Here is a 21,108-nt window from a genome sequence, read left to right as displayed (position 1 = left end):
ATTTTGGTCAGTGGTTCTCAGTGGAACTGTACAATGGAATTACCTGATTTAAAACTTACCCATGCCTGAATCCCACCTCCAGAGGTCATGATTGAGGTGATCTGGGGTGCAGGTAGAGAGAGCACCAGGATTTCTTAAACCCTCCAAGTAGTTGTAATGCACGGCCAATGTTGAGGACCACAACCTTCCAGTTTCTGAATTCCTAGCTTACACTTTGCCCTATCTGATGCTTACTGCATCTCTATGTCATTGTTAGAGAATGTGGTATTACTCTCACTTTGTAGAAGAGAAAACTGGGGTCAAGGGAATCTTAACAGGGTTTTGTTTACACTGAGCTGAAATCTGCTTTTTTATAACTTATTTGTCCTCTGTGAGACAGTTCCTCAAGCATTTGAAAACAAAGATTCCATCTCAACTTAAATGCGTTTCCTTCACACAGAGTGAGCTCATCCCTGCCCCTAGGTGCTCCATTTCATCATTGTCCCTCTAGCGTGGCTTTAGGAACAAACACAAGACATCAGCTTTGGCTGGCCAGGTGGGAGGGCAGTGAGACAGTCACCACATGTGATTTGATATGAAACTCCCCGCACCCCCAAGGCAACCTCTGCTGACTTTTATATTATGTTGTAACAAACTGTGCTTCTCAAATTGGTTTGCACTGACCCAGGGGCAGGCTATGGTGTGCTGGCTATACACAAAGACACGGAAGCAACGGGCTCTAGTTTTACTCAAAGATGTACACAGAAAAGTTAATATTTAGTGAGAAATCAATGTTCCTTCTCTCTCTCTTCCTTTCATTTTTTTTCTTCCTGTCTTTTTTCAGTTCCTTTCTAAATCTTATGCTTCTGAAGAGTGTCTATTTATATGTACATTTGTATTTAGAATGTATGTGTACATTACATATGCATAATAATATTACCTATATATGAGATTTTTCTTTTTCTTTTCTCTTTAAAATAAATATAAACTCAGATTATATCTATTACTTTGCAACATGCTCTTTTCCATTTAATAAACTATTATGGATAGCCCTCCAAGTCAACGCATAGACAGATCTTTTCAATAGCTACATGTTTTATTTGGCCGTTCTCCTTTTTCCAGCTTTTTCTGTTACTAAAGCTGTGCCACAACGAACAGCCTTCTGCCTGTATCCTAATATGTTGGTGCCTTTATTGGTATGGGAGATTCTCAAATTGGGATTAAAAGAGTGTCGGCTTAAGGGTAATATACACAGCCTGATGATTTCCCCAAAAGGTAGCAGCAACTCCCGCTGTCTCTGAGAATACCCATTTCCCACATGACCACCAGCTGGGACTGTTGTCCTTTTGAATTGCTGCCACTCAGTGGGTGGAACTGGCATTTTGTTGCCTTAATCTCTATCTGTTTATTTTCAGCTATTCATTTTTTAAATTTCTGTTTATTTATGTATTTGTTTTACAATATCATATTTTTTCAATTGAAATATAGTGGATGTACAATCAACCATTCATTTTTAAAGTTTCCTCTTCTGTGACTTGCCTGTTTATATCGTTTGTTCATTTTATTGAGTTATTCATCCTTCTTTTCCTACCAATGTATAGGAGTTCTTTAAATAAATTAAGTAATCCTACGTGTGTTGCAAATGTTTTTACCAAGTTATCGGGGGTGCCTTTTATATTTGATTATGGAGGCTCTTAAAATTTTTAATGTAGTGAAATTTGTCTATCTTTTTCTTTATAGTTTCTAGGTCTCCTGTCTTGCTAAAGAATGTCTTCCTCTCACTAAAATATAGATAGTTAAAAATACTGTATCACTATGCTGTACACCTGAAGCTAACATAATATTGTAAATCAACTATACTTCAATAGAAAATTTAAATTTAAAACAGCATTAGGTAGATGACTATCATATATTGCCCAAATATTGCATGGTGTATATAGGGTATAGTTAGATATGGATAGATGTTAGATAAATAGATAGATAGGTAGATAGATAAATAGATAGATGATAGACAGATACAGAGTTAGAGATAAGTAGGTGGACAGATATAGAAGATGACAGAACAGATGACAGTTTGGAGAGAGAGACAGCGAGCGAGCCTTATCCTCAATGGAATGATAATGTGATGGGGAAAGAAAAGCAAAAATATAATATCAATGGAAATATTTAAAGCTGTATAATAATATTAGGAAGTGATACTTTCATTAGCACTCTTTCAAAAGACACTATTTAAAAAATTTTTAACCTAGATATAAGTGCATCTAATGCACCACAATAGACAGTTGTGAAAGCAAGTATGAAGCTCTGCAAATTTCTAATTAGAAGCATATGTCTCGAAGTCATTTAAACTATTATTTTTATTCCTAAATAAATTTTCTTTTTATTTTAAACTATTTTATTTATTTATTTATTTATTGGGGGAGTCCTTAATTTAAAAAAAATTTTAATTAAAAAAATGTTTAATAGAGACGCTGGGAATTGAACCCAGGACCTCATGCATGCTAAGCATGCGCTCTACCACTGAGCTATAACCTCCACCACCATAACAAATGAATTTTTCTTCATCAAAGTATTTTTTGCATGTATTTTTAAAATGTCAAACAGTACAAAGAAAAAAATGTAGAAAACAAAAAGAAAAAAAAAATCAAACAGGACAAAAAGTACCAGTGCAGAGTTCTCTGCCACATTCCTCACCATTCCTCCAGCTGGTCAGTGCCCCACCCCTAATCCAGGAAAGCTGTTATTTTTATATTCAAACAAATATTATTTCATTGTGCTATGGCATGCAACTTGTATATCGTTTTATAAATAAAAGGAAAGACTTCAAAGATATTTTTGCTACTCTGTGTTTATGGCAATGGAAAAGAGAGAAATCCTGACTGAGCAAACGATACCAAGATTGATCAGATTATAGTTCAAGTGTTTCCCCTATTTTATTCAGCTTCAGGCTCCCATTCTCTAAAACGTGGCCCAGCATGCAGTGGGTGCTTAATAAACATTTGGTAAATTACGTGAATTAATATTTCAATGAGCACAATTTAAGATTCCCTCTTTTTTTTTTTTTAGCAGTCTTACCCTATTTTTGATGCTTTTCAAAACTGTAACATTCATGAGGAAAGCGAACCCATTCTGGCACTAACACAGCTCCTGGCTACGTGTTCAAAATAGATTTGCTTAAGAAATAAATGAAAGCCATGCATAGCCAAAGGCCAACTAGATCTTTTTTTCTGAATCACTAAGTTTCATCCATTGTTTGTGCAACTGATGGCAAAACTACTGGAGTTTTATCTCTTAAATGCATTGTAGACATCTGTCAAGATTGTTCTAAATTTTGTTCCTTCCAGTTTTGAATGAGAAACAAAGAAATAATCCTCTAGGTCTCCATCCAGAGTGTAGCTAGAACGGTCATTAGGACTCTTCTTATTACTTAAAAAACCCAGCCTTCTGCAGGCCTGCTCTAAGGAGATTCCTATGCACCAATCTTTTGGAGAACATCTTCCTCTAAAGCAGTTATGCCCCACCGGCTCTCAGCTTTCCATTTCAGTCTGTGTATTTCTTCACCACCTTGATGCCAGGATTTTTCCAATCCTATTGGCAGTCATCTAAATTGTGGGATTTCGGCAGGGATCCCTGTCTGCTTTCTGTTGTCTAGTGGATGGTTTGGCTAAAAGAGGCCACTTCTTAGAAATAATTAAGGCTCCTTCAATTTTCATCTACATCCAGCTCCAAATGAAGTCAGTCACTCTCTTCCTGAATTTATAACTGATTCAGATGAATAATCTAAGTAATCGGTCTTCGCCAAGTCTTTATTAATGTGGAAGTTTTGTCCAAGCTCTGAAGCATCCTTTGTAATTGAATTGCTTTTCTCAGAACTTCACCCTTACAGAGTTCACAAAAGAAGGTATTGGTTTGACAATATGGAGTCTCTTTTAAAGATTTCTCAGGTTATAAGAGTTCGTATTCTATAGCATCTCCCACTTGTAAAGAGTGTCATTGCAAGGCACTCTTGCTCCAAAATGCCAGAGTTGGTAAATGTAAAGTGAGGCAAGAATTCACAAACATGGGAGAAATCTTAGGGGAATTCCTAGGAGGAAGCAAAAAAAAAATAGGAAACTTAAAAATCATGAAGTGCTCACAGAGTTCAGAGAATGGGGCAAAAAAGGCCAACTTAATGCTTCTCTGGACAAGTCTTCAACTGAGAACTGTTGATGGTTTCCCCATTCCTCCACCACCAGGAAATTCTATTTCTTATTTTAAATTGAAGCCAATAGAAAAATGGGATTTAGATTTTCCCTTATGGCCAACTTTGCTGGAACACTCCTATGAAATATCTTGGACTAGCTCTCTCGTCTTTTCAAAAATACTTTAATCCTGTGCAGTATTGGTGCTATGGTGGTGATCTTGAAAAAGAGCAAACACCAACTGCTTCTAGATCTCAAACAGCAGAAAATAATACCAGAAGGCTTCTCCGCAGCAAAGATGCATGAAAACCTAGCCTTGATGAAAAGGTCAGATGAAGGATGTGACCTTCTCAGTCAAGTGTTGTAGCCTCAAGGCCGCCTGCCCTTTGAGAGGCAGAGAGAGGCACAGGGGAGAGTGAACAAAGAAATCGAGCCAGTTTGGGAACTATGTCTAGGAAAAAACTCTGGGTGTGGTCACTTTGCTAAAACTGAAGGACTTCCAGGGCAAACAAACAAACCAATACCAAGAACTTTATCTTTCATCTTGACTGTTGGACCTGAAACACAATCTTTCTCCAGGAGGCAATGGGCTGCCCCCCAGGAAAGGCTCATCCCCCAGCATCTGCTTGAGATGTGTCCCAGGAGGGTGGGAGGCACAAAGAACCTCCTAAAGGACACAGCCTGGAGTATAATGGACAAGGGTGTCCTGAATGGGCATTGCCATTGTGATTATCTGATCCAGGTGCCGCCATTTGAGACTGGAGCCACTTCCAGACCTGATGGGAGACAGAATCAGAGGGAGAGCCTGGACTCTGAGCTCCACAGTGGGTGGGACTTTGGCCTCCCTGGGGAGGAGTGAACGTGTGTTATGTGCAAAGAGAAGGGAGCAAACAGGTATTAGGTGACCAGAAAGGTGGCCTGTCCAGAGAATGCCTGTGCCAGCTGATCTGGGCTTCCCGCTCCGTTCAGGGCACATAGCTAATTTTATTTTCAAGCCCCTTTGCTATTAGGGGCTCTGGCCAATGGAATATGGGTCAAAGTGCTGAATACCAGCCCAGCCCTTAAAATTCTTCCATGCATGAGCTTCCATTTTCTCTTCCATTTTACAGCAAATTTAAAGCCATCTGTGGGAGACGGCGGTAATGCAAGATGGAAGGTCCCTGGGTCCCAGAGTCACCATCAGGAAGAGAAAACTATCTAGCCCACACTGGGTGGTGGTATGAGTGAGAAATAAACTTTGGTTGTTTTAAGATAGTGGGGTGTGTGGGTTGTCACAGCAGTGAATGTCACTCACACTAACTACTATAAAGGTAGGGAATGTAAGTTATTTAGAAAATATACTGAATAAGAAAGGCCATTAGAGAAAGAGAAGTCAACGCAGTTTAGAAGGAGAATCAGAAGTAAGTAGGATAAGATAAACCAGGGGAGAAGAGAGATTCAAGAATGAGCTGCCAATAGTCTGTTATGGTTAATTTTATGGGTCAGTTTGGCCGGGTATGGTACCCAGATATCTGGTCAGACATTATTCTATTTTATTTTTATTTATTTATTTTGCGGGGGGTGGGGGGGTAATTCAGACATTATTCTAGATGCTTCTAGATGTGGAAATGTATTTTAGATGAGATTAACATTTAAATCAGTAGACTTTGAGTTAAATAGATTACCTTCCACCATGTGGTGGGCCTTGTCTTCAGACCTTAAGAAGAAACAAGTCTGGCCTCCGTGGAGGAAGAGGGAACCCCACCAGCAGACTGCCTTTGGACTTGAGCTGCAACTTCAGCTCTTGCCTGAGTCTCCAGCTTACCAGCTGTTGATTCTGTTTTTCTGGAGAACCCTGACTAATAAATCTACAAAAGGGTTGAAAAGGATAGATTTAGAAAAGGCTATTATATTTGGAGACCAGAAGGAAGGGAGCAATTTCAGTGAGCACTGAGGGCTGGAGCCACATCCTAAAGAGGAAAAGTGGAAGATGTGTCTTAATGCCAGAGAGGAGCATGGGTGGGGGAGGAAAGGACCCAAGGCATCGGTGGAGAAATTGAGCTTTAGCAGAGAGAGATTTTCTTTTTTCTTTCCTTCTTTCTTTTTTTTTTTTTTTTTTTTTTTTTTTTGCCTGAAGGAGAAAATAGAAAGGAAAGTCTGGGGAACTCCTTGGGAGACCTTATCCTGAGCAACTCACAACACTGCTTAAGGACTGAGGTGGGACTTCCTACCTTCATTAATACATGGAAGGTTCCAGCATTAGTGATAACGTTTTTCCCTCTAAATGACTTCTGTCCTATAGTGATTTCCTTTGACTTTCAACGTAAGTGTGGCTTATGTGCCACAAGCAACTTTCCCCACACCTTCCCCAATCCAGCCCAAGTTAAAAACAGTCTAAGTACCTCTCTCTACCCCATCCCACCCCACCCACCCTGTCTGGTGCTGTCTGTGCCTCTCCACTCAAGTCCTAGCTGAGCCACATCCCAATAGTCCCATAATCCGCTCTCTTGAGGGCAGACATTTGAGCTGACCCTGGGTTCATCCCTCTGGCTGTTGGTAGCAATGGCCTGAAACTGCAGCTGGAAGCGCTCACTCAACAGCTGGCGTCATCTCCAGGAGATCCAGTCTCCTCCCTGCTGGATCTGCGATCTTGATGTGTGATCATCACTTACCCTCCTCTTTCTGCCATCTTTCCTCCCTGAACCACTCTGGTACTTTGGCCAACTGGTCTCCAGGTATCTCCTGCACACTCCACAGTGCCGGACCCCCTCTCCCCAGAGTCTTTTTGGAGCTGGAGTTCATCCTGTGAACCTCTTCAGGGCTGGGGTCCAGCTCTGCTCAGCCAGGGCCCTTCGGCATCCAGCTACAGAGTATTTCATGTCTCTATCGATATTTCCGCAGGATGCATGCATCCTCGAATCCCAAAGAGTCAGGGGTGGGAGAGGGCACTCCTGCACACAAGGTTAGCCCTTTTTTCTCACCAGACACCTTACCTAGCCAACTAAACAAAGCATGCAGAAAACCAAGAGTCATTCTGTTTGTTCTTTCTGTCAACAAATATTTGAGGAGCTTCTATGAGAGGCAGGGTGGTGCACTGTGGGTAAACGCATCGGGGCTGGATGTAGCCTCCCTAGGTTCGGATCCCAAGATGTCTACTCACTAGCTACGTGACACTAAGCACAATATTTATCCTCTAAAGAATGAGGACTATAATAGTGCTCATCTCAGAGGGCTGCTATAAGGATTAAATAAATTTATTTATACACAGGTAACTGCTTCGGTGAAGTATCCTCTGAGGCAGATATCTCTCTGGTGTTTACAAAGCTGCCCTCATGATCCAAGCCACAGTCCTGGGAGACTGAGGCTCACGTGGCACTCAGAATCCAGATTCAAAGGCCCAGGAGTGTATCGTGACTATGACCAGATAGGCAAAACCCTCTCTGAACCTCAGTCTCCTCATCTGTAAAATGGGTGGGATGGTGCATGGCTCCCTCTCTCAAGGTCACAGTGAGGTTCTGCTGAGATCTCAGAGTGAACCTGAAACTTGCCATTGGGAAATGGAGGAGATTAGAGCTAGCTGAGCATCATCCTTCTGACTGGCTGGGATTTGTGAATGAGGTGGCTGTCCTTGGTCCCTTCTCAGCTCCAGAGCTTAGGAGAAAGTTTCTCTGCCCCTTTGTCCTCATCTTTACTCCAACGGCCGAACTGGGGTGGTCATGGAGGCTGGGGGAGGAAGGGGCTGACATGGTAACCTAAAGAGCCCAGGCGGGGCTGTCCCGGCTCTGTGGTCCCTTTGCACCATCCTGCGCGGTGCTCATCATGCCTCAGCAGGCTTACTTGCTACATTGTCGTGTTTCCTCACCAGATGCAACCTCAGGGAGTCCTGGGAGGTGTGGAATGTTGCTCACACTCCCAGCATTTGGGGCAGAACCTGGCCCATGGCAGGTGCTCAGTGCCTGTTCCATCCATGAAGGGACACGTGAAGCTTCCAGAGGAGAGCCTAGGACAAGAGTCACAACTCTTTGCTTGAGGTCCGGTTCCCTCAGATGTCATGTTTACCCCAGAGCGAGCCCACCCACCCCCACCCCATCACCAGCAAAATCACAGAATCTGGGAGCGCTCAGGATCCAGCTTTCTCTTGCAGTAAACCGTGGTTTGGAAACATGGAGTGGCCGCCCCAAGTCACTCATCCAGAGTGGCAGAGCTGGTGTGACCAGCGGTCCAGGTCTGCCCCGCACCGAGGATCGAGAGGCTCCCCGGGAGGTGGGAATTTCAGTGCTAAATTGGGGCCAGTCCCAGGCAAGCCGGGGGCGGTAGGGGCTGGGGCTGGAACCGGGCGACCCTTCCTCCTCCCAGTCCGTCCACTCCTCAGATGGGTGAGAAAGAATCCAGGCTGATACCCAGAGCCCCCAGCCACCAGGCAGCCTCTGTAGCGCAAACGCCTGCTCTGAAAGAGCCTTCCCGCGCGCTCCCCCAGCGCAGCCGCGCCCCGGGGCGGGCGGGGAGGTCGGCGGATAGGGTTCGGGGCCCCGGGCGCGGCGCGGGGGCTCCAGGGGGCTGGGCGAGGCGCGGCGGGGACCCGCGGCGGCACAAAGAGGCCCGGCCGCGGCAGTTTTGAAAATAGCAAGGAAGTTGATCTGGGCCGGGGCCCAAGGAGTGACGAGGAGGGAGGGCTCGAGGGCGGGAGGGCGGCGGGAGGGAGGGCGGGCGCGCGGGGCCGGGGGCGGCCGCAGCCCTCGCCGGCCTCCAGCGGGAAGAGCGGCAGCGGGATGGGCTGCCCGGCGCGGCGCCCCCAGCCTGCGACCCCGCGGACCCTCCCCTCGGCGCGCCGCCTCCGCAGCCGGGGCTCCAGCGCGACTCCGGCCCCGCGCCCCAGTCCCTCGGGCGCCGCGTAGGGCGACGATCGGTGCCCTTCCGGGACCCGCCGGCTTCAGCCCGGGTCGCATCGCCGCCAAGCCGCCTTCCGTGGGGCCCTCCCGAGGCCCCGGAGCGGGGACCATGAAAGGTAAGCCCGCGCGCGGGAGGTCCGAAGCAAGCCCCCGGGGGACCCTCACCTTGCCTGGGGCGCGGTGGGCACCTCTCTCTCCAGGCGGGCTGAGGACGAAGGACTCCTCCGGGAAGGATTTCAGGGGCTTCTCTGGGCCTTTCGTATCCTCCGCAGAAAGCTACTGGGAGGGCGGGATGGAGCCCTGAAGTCAAGAGGAAGGGGAGAGGAAAGGGAATGCAAAGTGTTCTGACTCCTTTCATCGCTCTATCCCGAAAGGCTGTCGTAAATTCCAGAGAAGTTTCTGATCCCTTTAACCAGTCAGCAGAGAAAGGTGTCACCAGCCCAACCTTTCAGCAGCATCAGCCTCATCCAGAGGCCCCATCTCGGGGGCTGCAGCAGCCCCCGCCCAGTGCCAGGCCTAGGATTCTTACCAAACCCCCCCCCCCCGGAACTTCAACTCTTTTCTCCGAAGAGACCTGCCAGGTCTGAGTTTCTCAGCCCCAGCCCTGCCCTTCCCAACCTCTGAACCCTGACTGATGGCCCTCTGACCTCCTGGGGACAAAGCAGTAGGGGAGACCAGTGGTCCAGGCCTGCGCTCTCCCCAGGCCAGTGGGGATCACCAGTGGCCCTTGCAGCCCGTTTTGGGGATGGAAAGAAGAACCAAACTTGGTTCCAGATGCTCATCCCTGAGCCTGGCTTTCTAGAGGCGGCGGGGGGTGGGGAGGGGTGCAGACCTGGTTTTCACGCTCATTCGCAGGCTAAGAGAGAAGCAGGGTTTGGAGTCATACTGCGGGACAGGGAACCTTCGAGGTTTTGACGCTGTCTCACCTGCTCTGCGATAATCCCTTCGCAGCACCCGGGCGGATGCTTGCGCCCCTCGCACCTCCTCCACTTCCTGAGTGTTGAAACTGCAGAGGACCTCCGAGGTCATCCGCGGGGCTTTAAACTACACTCTCAGATGGTGTCGGAGAAGCACCTCAGTTTGCATAGAAGGGTTTGAGGGTTGCTGTGAAGAAAGGGCTCTGTAGGTGAACCTCTGAATGACCACAGCCTCCAGGTTGTGTAGTTGCAGAAACTGATAGACTGGCCTCGTGGGGATGCCACCCATGCGGTCCACACCTGGAGCGTATCACACCAGGTTCAATGCTCTGCTGTCACTGTCTTGAAATTATTAATACTCTTTTAACAAGGGAGCCTGGCACTGGCCCTACAAATTACATTGGTGGGTCTGTGGACAAGCGAAGGGACTTGCTTAAGATTTAAAGCTGGTGGGGGGGACTACCCAGGGCTCCTGACTTCCCAGACAGCGTGCTTGGTGATGCGTACATCTCTGCTGCCTTCCTTCTGGCCTTGGCCCTCTGTCTGTGCGTCCTGATGGCCACTCCAGGTCTTGAGCTACCTGGGATGAGGCAAGCAAGTTCTAATCAACCCCAGGGAGTTCCCTTGGTAGCAGAGAGGAGCCTCAGTCACCAAGCTCCTGCTCTGTGTCCTGTGCCCATCAGCCACCCTGGGGCAGGTCATGACCAGAAGCCTCCTGAAAGGTCTTGGACCACATCTCCCCCACAGGCTTGGGGCCCACGCAGCTCTGGACCTTGATGGGAAGATGCTGCACCTTTTCCGAGTGGTTTGGTGCCAACATTCCAGACAAACAGCTTGGGAGAAAATAGAGTGAGGGAAAGACAGGCAGGGCCAAAATCCTCTGAAATGGAAGAGACATCCAGCTCCCCAGGAGGGAGTCAGGAGCCCAGGACCCACCCTTCTGAAGTGCAGTGAAGCAATAGCACCTCTGAGCACTGGAGAAAAGAGCTTCTGTGGATAGATATTTACAGGAGGAACCTGAGGAGGACTGGCTAAAACGTCGTCGGGTCCCAGGGTCCCGCTGGCCTGCTGGCTGGGAAGCTCTGGGCTGCGGGCAAGAAGCCCCAGGCCTGCTGTTCTCACTCCTTTTCCTGCCCTCAAACAGCAGCCTCACCACCATGTGGGGCTGAATTCCTGTCCGCTGAGGCTTTCAGTGCAGCTCTTGTGTATTTTTCCCCTAGTTTCGGGAAACCTTCCACCATCTTCCATAACATCTCAGGGCCAGGGCTGCAGAGCTGCAGGGAAGGCCAGGACAATTCCCGGCTACCTCCCTGTTGGGTCTTCCTTCCTCCTCCCTGCGGGCTGGGAAGAGCCACTACCCCTACCAGAGATGGAAAAGGCAGGGCAGACAGCAGATATTTGGCCTTGGGGATCTGTGGAGTGGGAAGAATCAGATTTTTTTTTCACCCACATGGAAAAAGTAAAGTACCCAGAAGAGCAGGTGGCCCCTCCCAGGGCAGCCCTTCCCCAGGGGAAGCTGGCTTCCAACTCTCCTTCAAGGGCCCCACCAATCTGAGAATTACATCTGCTGGCAAAGATTCACCATCCCCGCTCAAAGCAAAACACGGTGGTATTACGTTTTGTGGGAAGAGGGGCGTTGGTGGGGATGGTACTTAAACAAGAAAACAGGTCTGCTAAGGAGTCCTGCCACCAGTGGCCACACGCCAGCGTCTGCTCTGCCAGCCAAGCTGTTTCCACCCTGAGGCCCCTCCGGGCCGCCTGCTGGCCGGCAGCCGGCCTCCCAGGCAGCCACATCTTTTGATGCAAGCCGGCACCCAGCCCCGGGTGCAACCTGCCCCTCACACCTGAGGGGACACAGCTGCCACCAGCCCCTGCTGATGGGCCACTGGATCGTCTGAACCCTTAACAGCCACTTGTGGAATTGCTCCCCCATCACCAGTGAAGGCATCCTGTCACAGGAGCCCTCCTAGCCGTGTAAGGCCCCCCTAGAAGCAGCCTGGCTCACTGCAAAGATGACCGATTTGAAAGTCAAGGATGTGGGCTCTAATCCTGGCCTCGCATGAGGCTCTGGTCAGTGATTCCCTCTCCGGGCCTGGTTCCCCTCCTGGGTGGTCCCTCGGGCCCATCTTGCTCTGATGCCAGGTGACTCAGCCCCAGAGCTCCGGGCCTGAGTACCACTCGGGGATTGGAAGTGACTTGGTAGAAAGACGGTTGGAAGCAGGCCGGCTGCATGGGCCACTATGCCCCTGGGAGACGTATCCTTAACTGCCATGGAGGGACAGAGCCACACCTTGCCGTTCTGCAAGCGTAGGTGGGAGAAGCCCTCCCCACAGACTCGGAGAGCAGTGCCCACACCCTGCGGGCAGGGGAGGAGGGACCTCAGAAAGCATCCGTGTGACCCCAGGAAAATTTGCTTGGCGGTGGGGGGGGATGTTATAGCCACTCATGAGCATGCAGGCGGGGCCCCTTTGGAAGCCTGACCTCCATCCCCAGACCCTGGGGCACTGGAAGGGACCTGAGACCAGAAGGAGCTGATGTGGCAAAGGTGCGAAGAGCCAATAAGTGGCCTGATGAGGAGGTCAGGGGGACGCCCTAGGGGTTTGGATGTTGGAGATCGGCTCCAAACACACATACACACGCACCCCTTGCTGTCCAGCTGGGGTGACTTTAATGACTAAAGACTCACATCCGAAGCAAATTTGGGAGCAAGGAAAAAGAATTCTGCTTCTCAATAATTGCTGGTGGGTAGCTTGGTAGTTCTCGTGAAGGGCAGGCAGCTGTGCTAGGTGTTAGGATTGGCAAGTACAGCAGCACGATGGACCGTGCCACTCATATACATGCTGTCTGTGTTTTGATTATGTTTAATTTAGCGTGTGTGTGTGTGTGTGTGTGTGTGTGTGTGTGTGTGTGTTGTGAGCACTGAAGCCCAAGGTTGGGCCAAGCCCTGTCACAGACCAGCTTTATCACTTTATAACTGTGATGAAGTCATTGGTACTCCTTGGCCCTCGGTCTCCTCATCTGCAAGCAGACTGGATCCTCTTTGACATTCTTCCAGCTCTGACATCCTGCTCTATTGTTTTGTCTTCTGTGAGTGTATATATGTATATATCGGCCCATCTATCTGTTTATCCACAGTTTCCCCCCCGGAACAAGATTGTAAAGCCCACGAGGCAGTATCTGAATGTGAGTTTCATGAATGTGGGGGTGCTGTCTGCCTTTTTCTTGTCTCACCCTTGCACCGTGAATGCCCGGCACTTGGGAAGTGTCCACTACAATTGTTCAGTGAGTACCTCTGAGTCCCCCACTGGGCTGAAACCCTTAAAGGCAAGAATCACACCATGGTGTCCCCAGAAACTAACACAGGTATTGGTTGAAGGTTCAGGCTTCTGTTTAACAAACATGGCTTTAAACCAACTGCCAAATGCCAGAGCTTGTGTGTCTACATCTGTCTAGTGACTGAGAAAGATGCAGAGAAGCCCTTAGAGCTCAGACAGAGTCCTTTCTTCCTAGGCGCTTACCCTCTTCTGGGACATTTAGAATTTGTGGCCAAATCATTCAAAAAAGAGTCTAAAAGTGGTTAAGTGTCCTAAGAGAGGTCCCAAAGAGAGAGTTTGGATGTTCTTGGTGTCTTTTCCTGTCGCCCCTCCTTTGCTGCCCCTCCTCTGGGCAGGTCTGTGGTCTCAGCTCTGGACTCCTGTTCCCTAAACAGTCCCACCCAGTCTCGAGGCTGTGACGCATGGGAATAGGCTGATGATATGGGATGTACTCCTCTGAGCCCCGTACCCGGCAGTGTCCTGACCGCCTCTAGACAGAGACCTGAAGACACTCCTTCGTGGAGCAGATGGGATGCCTTCACATCCACCTGCACCCAGGCTAAAACGGTGGTTATTCTGGGATGTCGCCCCCACACCTTTTAGTCAGTAAACTTGTATCTATACCCACTTTGGGGAAGAAGGCAACTAGTCTAAAGGGAAGCAAGGATGCCTTCAGGCGGGGACGAGACACACCCACTTAAGAAGAGAACCAAGTAATCAAAGAAGATGATGTGAAGGGACAAGTGAGTGGTATATGCAGCAGATTCCATAAGGATCGCCGGAGAGGAAGAGCATTTCAAGTTGGGGCAGGTTAGAAAGGCTTTAGGGAGGAGCTGACGGTGAGCAAGATTTGGATGGGGTCACCCAAGAGAGAGTCAGGAGGGGCAGGAAGCAGTGTTGGTGAAAGCTGGGCGTCATCATTGGGCAAGTGTGTTTAGGGGTGATGGGTGGAGAGATTTGTCTGGAAGCTGAGCACTGGCCGAGAGATGCAGGGAGCCACAGGACCAGGAGGCCTCGAGTGCCAAGCCAAGGACTCCAACTGTGTCCTATTGACTTTGGAGCAGCCCTGGAGGGGTTTGTCAGGAGATGGCTGGGTTGCTACTTCTCTCATGACATTCACCCACATTGAGAAATCTTTACTTTTAGAGAAAGCAAATGAGGGAGGAAGAAAACGAGCCCGCGAAGGAGCCAAGAGGAGTGGGCGGGGACATGGGGGAGAAGCAGGAAGTAATGTGACAATTGAGATCAAGAAAGTAGTGATTCCCACCCCTCCCATCCCGCTGGATTTGTGGGCTTCAGGGGCAGAAGAGGAGCTGGTTCCACAGAGGAGACCAGTGTGTGTGTGATGGGAGGGTTGGGGGTCTATCGCACAAGTGAATGGCCTGGGTTGTCTTCTCAAACAGGCTGAACAGCCCCTTGAAGGGGTGCAGTCGTTCCTCTGTATCCACGGGGGAGTTGGTTCCAGGATTCCCCCATGGATACCACAATCTGAGGATGCTCAACTTCCTTATATAGAGCGGCATAATATTTGCATATAACCTACGTACCTCTTCCTGTAGACTTTAAATTACTTATACTGCTTCACTAAATACTGCAAATACAATGAAAATACTGTGTAAATATTTGCTGGTCACTCAGCAAGTTCAAATTTTGCTTTTTGGAACTTCTTGGAATTCTTTTTCCAGAATTTTTTTTCCTAAATATTTTCTATCTGCAGTTGGTTGAATCTGCAGATGTGGAACCCAAGACTATGGGTTGGCATTTGGAGTTTCACAAGGACCAGGGATTCAGTGGGTCAGAATGCTGAATGTGTGTGCAGCTTGGGTAGATCCTGGCTAATGAAGACTTGTGCCACCCAGATGCCAGGAGAGCCCCAGTTAGAACACTGAGGGCAAGAAAGGGGAGGAAAGTCATTTAGGATAAAGAGGGAGTTTGCCCACAATCTCTGTGGTCACAGGAAGAGTGGAAGCAGCAGATGGTGGGAGCTGTGGGCTGGCTCTGAGGATGCAGGCGGAGGTGGCCGGGGGGCGGGGGGGGGAATGCTTGTCCCACAGCATCAGATGTGGGTTTTAGGAATGAAGGAGCAGAAAAGAGGTGAGTATTGCAGGGAAGCAGATCATGACACCTTGTTGAGCAGGGGAATCTGAAAGGGAAGGACTAGATTATCTGAGCAGAGAGGGACAGACCAATTCCCATCCAAATATAGACATATCCGCAGCGGAAGCCTGTGGGGAGGGGTAATGGCAGAGGGCTTTTAATGAAAACAGTTTTGCAACCTTAATTATAGCATTCTCCAACCTTAAACTCCAGCTATTCTGCAGCTTTAAATATAGCATTGGCTCCTGAGAAAACTCTGAAATCTTTATTTTTACTGACCCAATTGGCTGTTTTGAAAACCCACTCTGTGAACTCTATGGAAGATAACCATCAAAATATGTTCCTTGAAGTTCTCAAAGAAAGACCTTTTATTCAGTTCCTCGAGTCTCTCTCTCCCTTGCTGGCTCTGATGGAAGATTGCCGACCGAAAAAGGCTAAAGGAGTGAATCAACTCCGCGTGTCTCAGTCAACCCAAAGTGAGCCAAGTCGGAGACCCCAGCTGAGTTAGTAGTTGGTTAACAGGTTCTGGCTATTTTCCGCCTCCCGAGGGAGGGGTGACCCACGCTCAGCCCCCACAGAACCCAGTCACCCCAGCCGTGCGCCAGCACAGGCACCTTCAGTCAAACCTTCTACCATGTGCCTCTGGGAGCAGAGGCTTGGGAAAAAAAGCGGGGGAGGTAGGGAGTTCCCTTGCAGCCGTCCCTCTGATATTTGAGTTGGGTAATACAACTGTAGGTATGAGAGAAACAGAGGCTCTTTCAAATCTCCACTGGCTGCTACCCCTTTATGAGGCTGCGCCCGCAGCCCTGTCTTCAAAGGCTCATTTTTTGCTAAGCGCACCATTTGCAGTTTGGGTAGAGATCTCTTGCTCAAGAGTGGGGCCAGGCTGTGCCTTTGGTAGGTCTTCTGTGTCCCTTGTGACAGCTCCAGTCCCTCGGGGCCTCGAGAACAGGGGAGGCCGAAACCGTCTCACAGAGTCTTAGATGCTCGCTGCCCAGAGCCACAGGCTGCCCCGAGCTCGTCCCGAGAGGGGCTTTCCCAAACACTTAGGGATCCAGGCATTACCCCACCTTCTCCAGTGCCTTGTCCCCAGCCTACCTACCCCCCTCCCGGTCACAGTCACCTGCAATCAGCAAAATGAAAAAATGAAGAAAAAAAAAAAGGAGCCAGAAGGCAACAGAGGCTATTTCTGCCTTCCTGGAAAAGTGGCTTCTTTTCAGACGCTCGTGGTGACATCTTCAACCATTCCAAGTACCTGGCAGCCCATAACGTGTGACACGCAGGTGTTTCTCAGTTGTCAGCATGTCACGAGCCCTCAGTTTCATAGCTGGTTTATGTATGACCCAGGGAAGAACCAGGGCCTGATTTTAGAGGGCCACAAAACTGCTGGTGGCATTCTAAAAGTGAGTAATCAGGACATCGATGGAAACTGCCCCCACTACAAAAAAAAACAAAAACAAAAACAAAAACAAAAAAAACCAGGGAGGCTTTTTAGCTTTAGGAAAGGAAGATCATATCTTTTGTTCCAGCTCTGAGAAAGGGAGGGAAGCAGAGTCTAAATTTTGCTGCAAAGCCCCCCTCCAAACCCTACTTTCATTCTTTTGCAATTCAAACATTAAGCCCCTCTCTGTATATTAATTTTAAGCCTCTGCTGCTTTAAGCTTTTGCATTCTGAATGCATCAGTGCTCCACAACGCTTCCAACCACGGAGAACTCTAAGAATAAACCATATTTCAACCATATTTTAAGTCATTAATCTTTTTTTTTAAAATAAAACTGAGCTCTTAATGAAAAAAGCAGATGTTAACAATTAACTCAAGATGCAGGTCTTCTCAAAGGATTGGTAAACCCATGGTTCTTGAACACCCACTATAGGGTCAGCCCTGTGCCGAAAGAGGCTGAGGGAAGATTTCCTGACCCTCAAGGAGATGACAAACTACTGGCAGGCCAGACATGGAAACAGATGCCAGGCCTGGAAGCAAGAGGCTTTTCCGAGCTCTGTGGCCTGTCTGAGCTGAGTGTGTGTCACTCGGCAAGCATTCTCTACATGTATTTGCATCCTGCTTCAGATCCCTGGGCATTTAGGAACCACTAAATAGCTGACAGATCGCTTAACCTCTCTGAGCCTTGGTAACATGACAGGTGGGCTCTGTGACTTTAAGTGTCCTTCCTACTCTCTGGCTCTGGAAACTCTGGGGCACCCAGCACTAAGTCAGAGGCCCTGGAAGGCATGAGAGGTAGAGAGGAGGAGGAAAATTCTTTTCCTGTCTCTGAGGACCCCACGTGGCCCAGTACAAGGAGAGAGGACAGATCTTGTCTCGTCACCCATCCTCTGATCAATCTTAGCCCCTGTGTCCTCAAGCCCAGCTCTTCTCAATTCTCATGCCTGTGTCTTCATCCACCCCTTGACTGGCTCAGTGTTGGTGTAACGTGAATATAACCAGTCCCAGCTTGTGACAGGCTTGGCTTATTAAAAGCCTCACAAATGCTTTGGATTATGTTCTCATTCAAATGAACGAGGCTTAAGTGGAACGTTGCTATAGCATTCTAGACATAGGTAAATTAGGGGTCCCCAGGGTCCGTGGCTCAGCGCTGGTAAACAGGAAGTTCGAAGGATCAGAAAGAGAAGATCCCTTTGGGGCTGGGGCAGGGCTGTGAGTTGCAGAGATGTCAGCAAGGAGAATGGGGCCAAGCACTCGCGAAGCCCCTCATCTAAAGCGAGCTGAGACTCTGCTGGCAACCATCACTTCCCTTCCTGCGGGCTGCTCCGCAAGGAACCGGACGGGGTCTCGATTAATCCCCATGTGCTAATGACCGGCCATCTGGGGGTCTTGGCGGGAGAGCAAAGTTATTACAGAGCTGTGTGCTTTCTCAGGGGGTGTTTGCTGAAGGTCGGTGTCTGTCTTGCTTGATTTAAGTCTTCCCAGATTCCCTGCAAAGGCTATAAACAGTGAAGTGACGAAATTGGTCCTGCAGCCAGAACAGGGAGGAGGTCTGGCCATGAGGGAGGAGAGAGGAGAAACATCAGGGCTGGAGAGAAATGAGAAACAGGGCTAACGAAGGGAAGGAACACCTCCCTGAGGGGCCCCCCCGAGGCTGCGGTAAGTCCGACAGCCCGCAGCTGGTTCTGGCTGAGATCATCTGCACGTGAGGGGGCATCGCTAGTCAGGGTGAGGTTTTGATCAGACAGCACAGGAGGCCCCGCCTCGCCGGAGATGCTGGTTTATGGGAAAGGGATGGCAATCCTGGTGACCTCCCAGGCAGAGTCATCCTTGTGAACTGTTGGCAGATTAATGACAGGGTAGCAGCCTAAGACACACAGCAGGGCTGAAGAGCTTGGTTTCTTAGGCTACATTTAAAGGGCCCCCATCATTCAGCCTTCCTTCTGCCCCTGGACCCACCCTTCTCCAAAGCATGTGTGTGTACACACACATACACACACACACATGAGAACACACTAACTCAATCAGAGAGAGACTGCCTGGAGTCTGTTACTGTGGAGAGGCAACTCAGCCCAGATTCAGGAGGCTTTGCCACCAGCTGCCTCTGTGACTTCAGTCGGGCATGCAGACTTAACCCTCCTCCCCCAACTCAGTTTCCTCAGCTGTAAAATTGGGAGAATAGTTTCTCACCCCACCTATCTCTCAGGCTAGTTGTCTATGGGATCAAATGGGATAACGGATGTGAACCCAGGTCTCTGCCCTCCCCCTAGTTAACTCAGAATTTCTGAGGGTGGGGGGCTGACCTTGACCCTGGACCAGGCTCCCTAATGACTCCACACACAGGCATAGACCCACTACCGGGAAGCTTAACACAGAAGTATTCATGGATTTATTTGGAATTGTGTTTGTTGAGAATTTCTCTGTGCCAACCACTGTGCTCCAGGCTTTAGCTAAATCAGAGAACAAGGCAGACACAACCCTCGCCCTCAGATCCTAAACACTGGGGAATAGAGCTGTCGAATACACCGTGAGAGGTATACTGCATTCTGACTACTATTGGTATGGATTCATGAATTACTATTTTTTTCAACAACCTGTCATTGCTTTATTATACTTAATTATTTTAATGCTCACATTGTTCCAGATTTGTCCAGTGAGGACATCTTCAGGCTAGTTTCTGTTTCCTTGTGATGTGCCCCTATTTTTTCTCTTTGAGCATTCCCTTAATTTCTGAATTAGCAAGATGTTCCAGATTCATCTTCTACCTACCCTCTGCCCCAATTGTAGAATCAGCCATTTCACCAAGGAGCCCTGGTTCTTTCCACTGGGAAATGGTACTAGAGACCAAGACCTGTGTTGCCAGGGGTGTTCAATGCTATTTTAGTGTCTTTGCTTCCTGGACCTTTCAACAAAGTTGTATGTATACACATAGCTACAAATATAGATACATGTATACATATATATGAACATAAACAAACATATACATACATAGACATATTTTAGAATTTACAAGTTTCTATTGATACCTTCAGTTTCAATCTGTCCCCAAGGAGTTCTTTCTTGTCTCTCCCATTCTATATTTCTCTGACCCTGTTTCCTCAGTGAGAAGCTAGAGTCCAAACCACATGAACAAATTTACTCTGTTTGCTCAGTCTTGAATTAATCTAAATTACCTTCAGAATGCTTTACCCATGCTACAACAATAAACTTGCTTTAAAAATTCAAGATTTGTTTGCATTTCTTCCCCAGTCCTACCCTATCATATCCCAGACTGAGGTTACACCGTCCAAACTATGCCGTGATTTACGTATATTTGTTCTCCCCCCCCCCCATTTAGTATGTTTATTGTATTCATTCAAGCAAGCAAGGCTTATTTCGTTCCAAGTATTTTTTATTAATAAAATTTATTTTTTTGAATATGTAAAATGTTAACAGGTTTTCAAAAGTCAAAACTAGACAAAAAGTTACATCCTGAGAACTGTGACTCCTTCATATGTCCCCTTCCCCCACCCCATCCCGTGTAGGAAACAAATTCATTGTTTTTTGGTTTACCCTTCCTGTCTTTCTTCTTTTCATGATAAGCAGATATCTGCTTATTTTCTTATTTTCCCTTCTTTCTTACAAAAATAAGTGGCCTACTCTGTGTGTTCTTTTGCACTTTGTTGTTTTCATTTACTAGCTCCTGGCAATGACTCCATATCAGTTAGTAGAGATTTCCTTATTCTCTTGTATAGCTGCATAGAGCCCCGTGGTGTGCATGTGTACCACGCAGTACGTTAGCCAGTCTCCTGCATCCACTTGTACATTTAGCTAGTTCCCAGTTTCCACAACAACTCTAATCCCACAATGAATGCCCTTGTCTCACGTGTTCTCAGATTGTTGGAGGTATGTACTCCGCACAGGTTCATAGAAGTGTGATTGCTGGGTCAAAGGGTGAATGCATATTTTAAACCCCCCTCCCCAAGGCTCAAGCCATTTTGCATCCCGCTCCTAACCCACCACCGCCCGGCCAGTGTTGTGTATTGTCAGTCGGATGGGTGAGAAATGTTATCACAGTGTAGTTTTAAATTGCATTTATCTTGTGAGTAAATTTAAACATCTTTTTATTTATTTGGGGGCCATTTTTATGTCTCTTTTCATAATTGTTCAGGTCTTTTGTCCATTTTTCTATGGGGATTTTTGTTCCTTTATTTACAAAAACTTTTCAAGTTCCTTATGCATTTGGTATATTAGCTCTTCATCTGTGATATGGGTTGTGAATGTTTTCTCCCTGTTAGTCAGTTGCTTTTTTGGCCATGCCAACGTGCTGT

General features: G+C 48.0%; 1 protein-coding gene across 1 annotated transcript in view; it reads left to right on the top strand.

Moving 5' to 3' along the window:
* Nucleotides 1–8,838: 8,838 nt before the first annotated feature.
* SCARA3 (scavenger receptor class A member 3) overlaps nucleotides 8,839–21,108 on the top strand; it is a 32,175-nt gene continuing 19,905 nt past the window's right edge. Inside the window, exon 1 of the mRNA XM_014567064.2 lies at nucleotides 8,839–9,144. Within this exon, the coding sequence (XP_014422550.2) occupies nucleotides 9,138–9,144 (7 nt within the window). The 5' untranslated portion in view covers nucleotides 8,839–9,137. The remainder of the gene's footprint in view (nucleotides 9,145–21,108) is intronic.

Source organism: Camelus ferus, chromosome 31, assembly GCF_009834535.1.
Source record: "Camelus ferus isolate YT-003-E chromosome 31, BCGSAC_Cfer_1.0, whole genome shotgun sequence".
In the NCBI taxonomy this organism is placed as follows: Eukaryota; Metazoa; Chordata; class Mammalia; order Artiodactyla; family Camelidae; genus Camelus; species Camelus ferus.
Note: the sequence above shows the minus strand (reverse complement) of the source record. Positions and strands in the feature narration are given on the sequence as shown.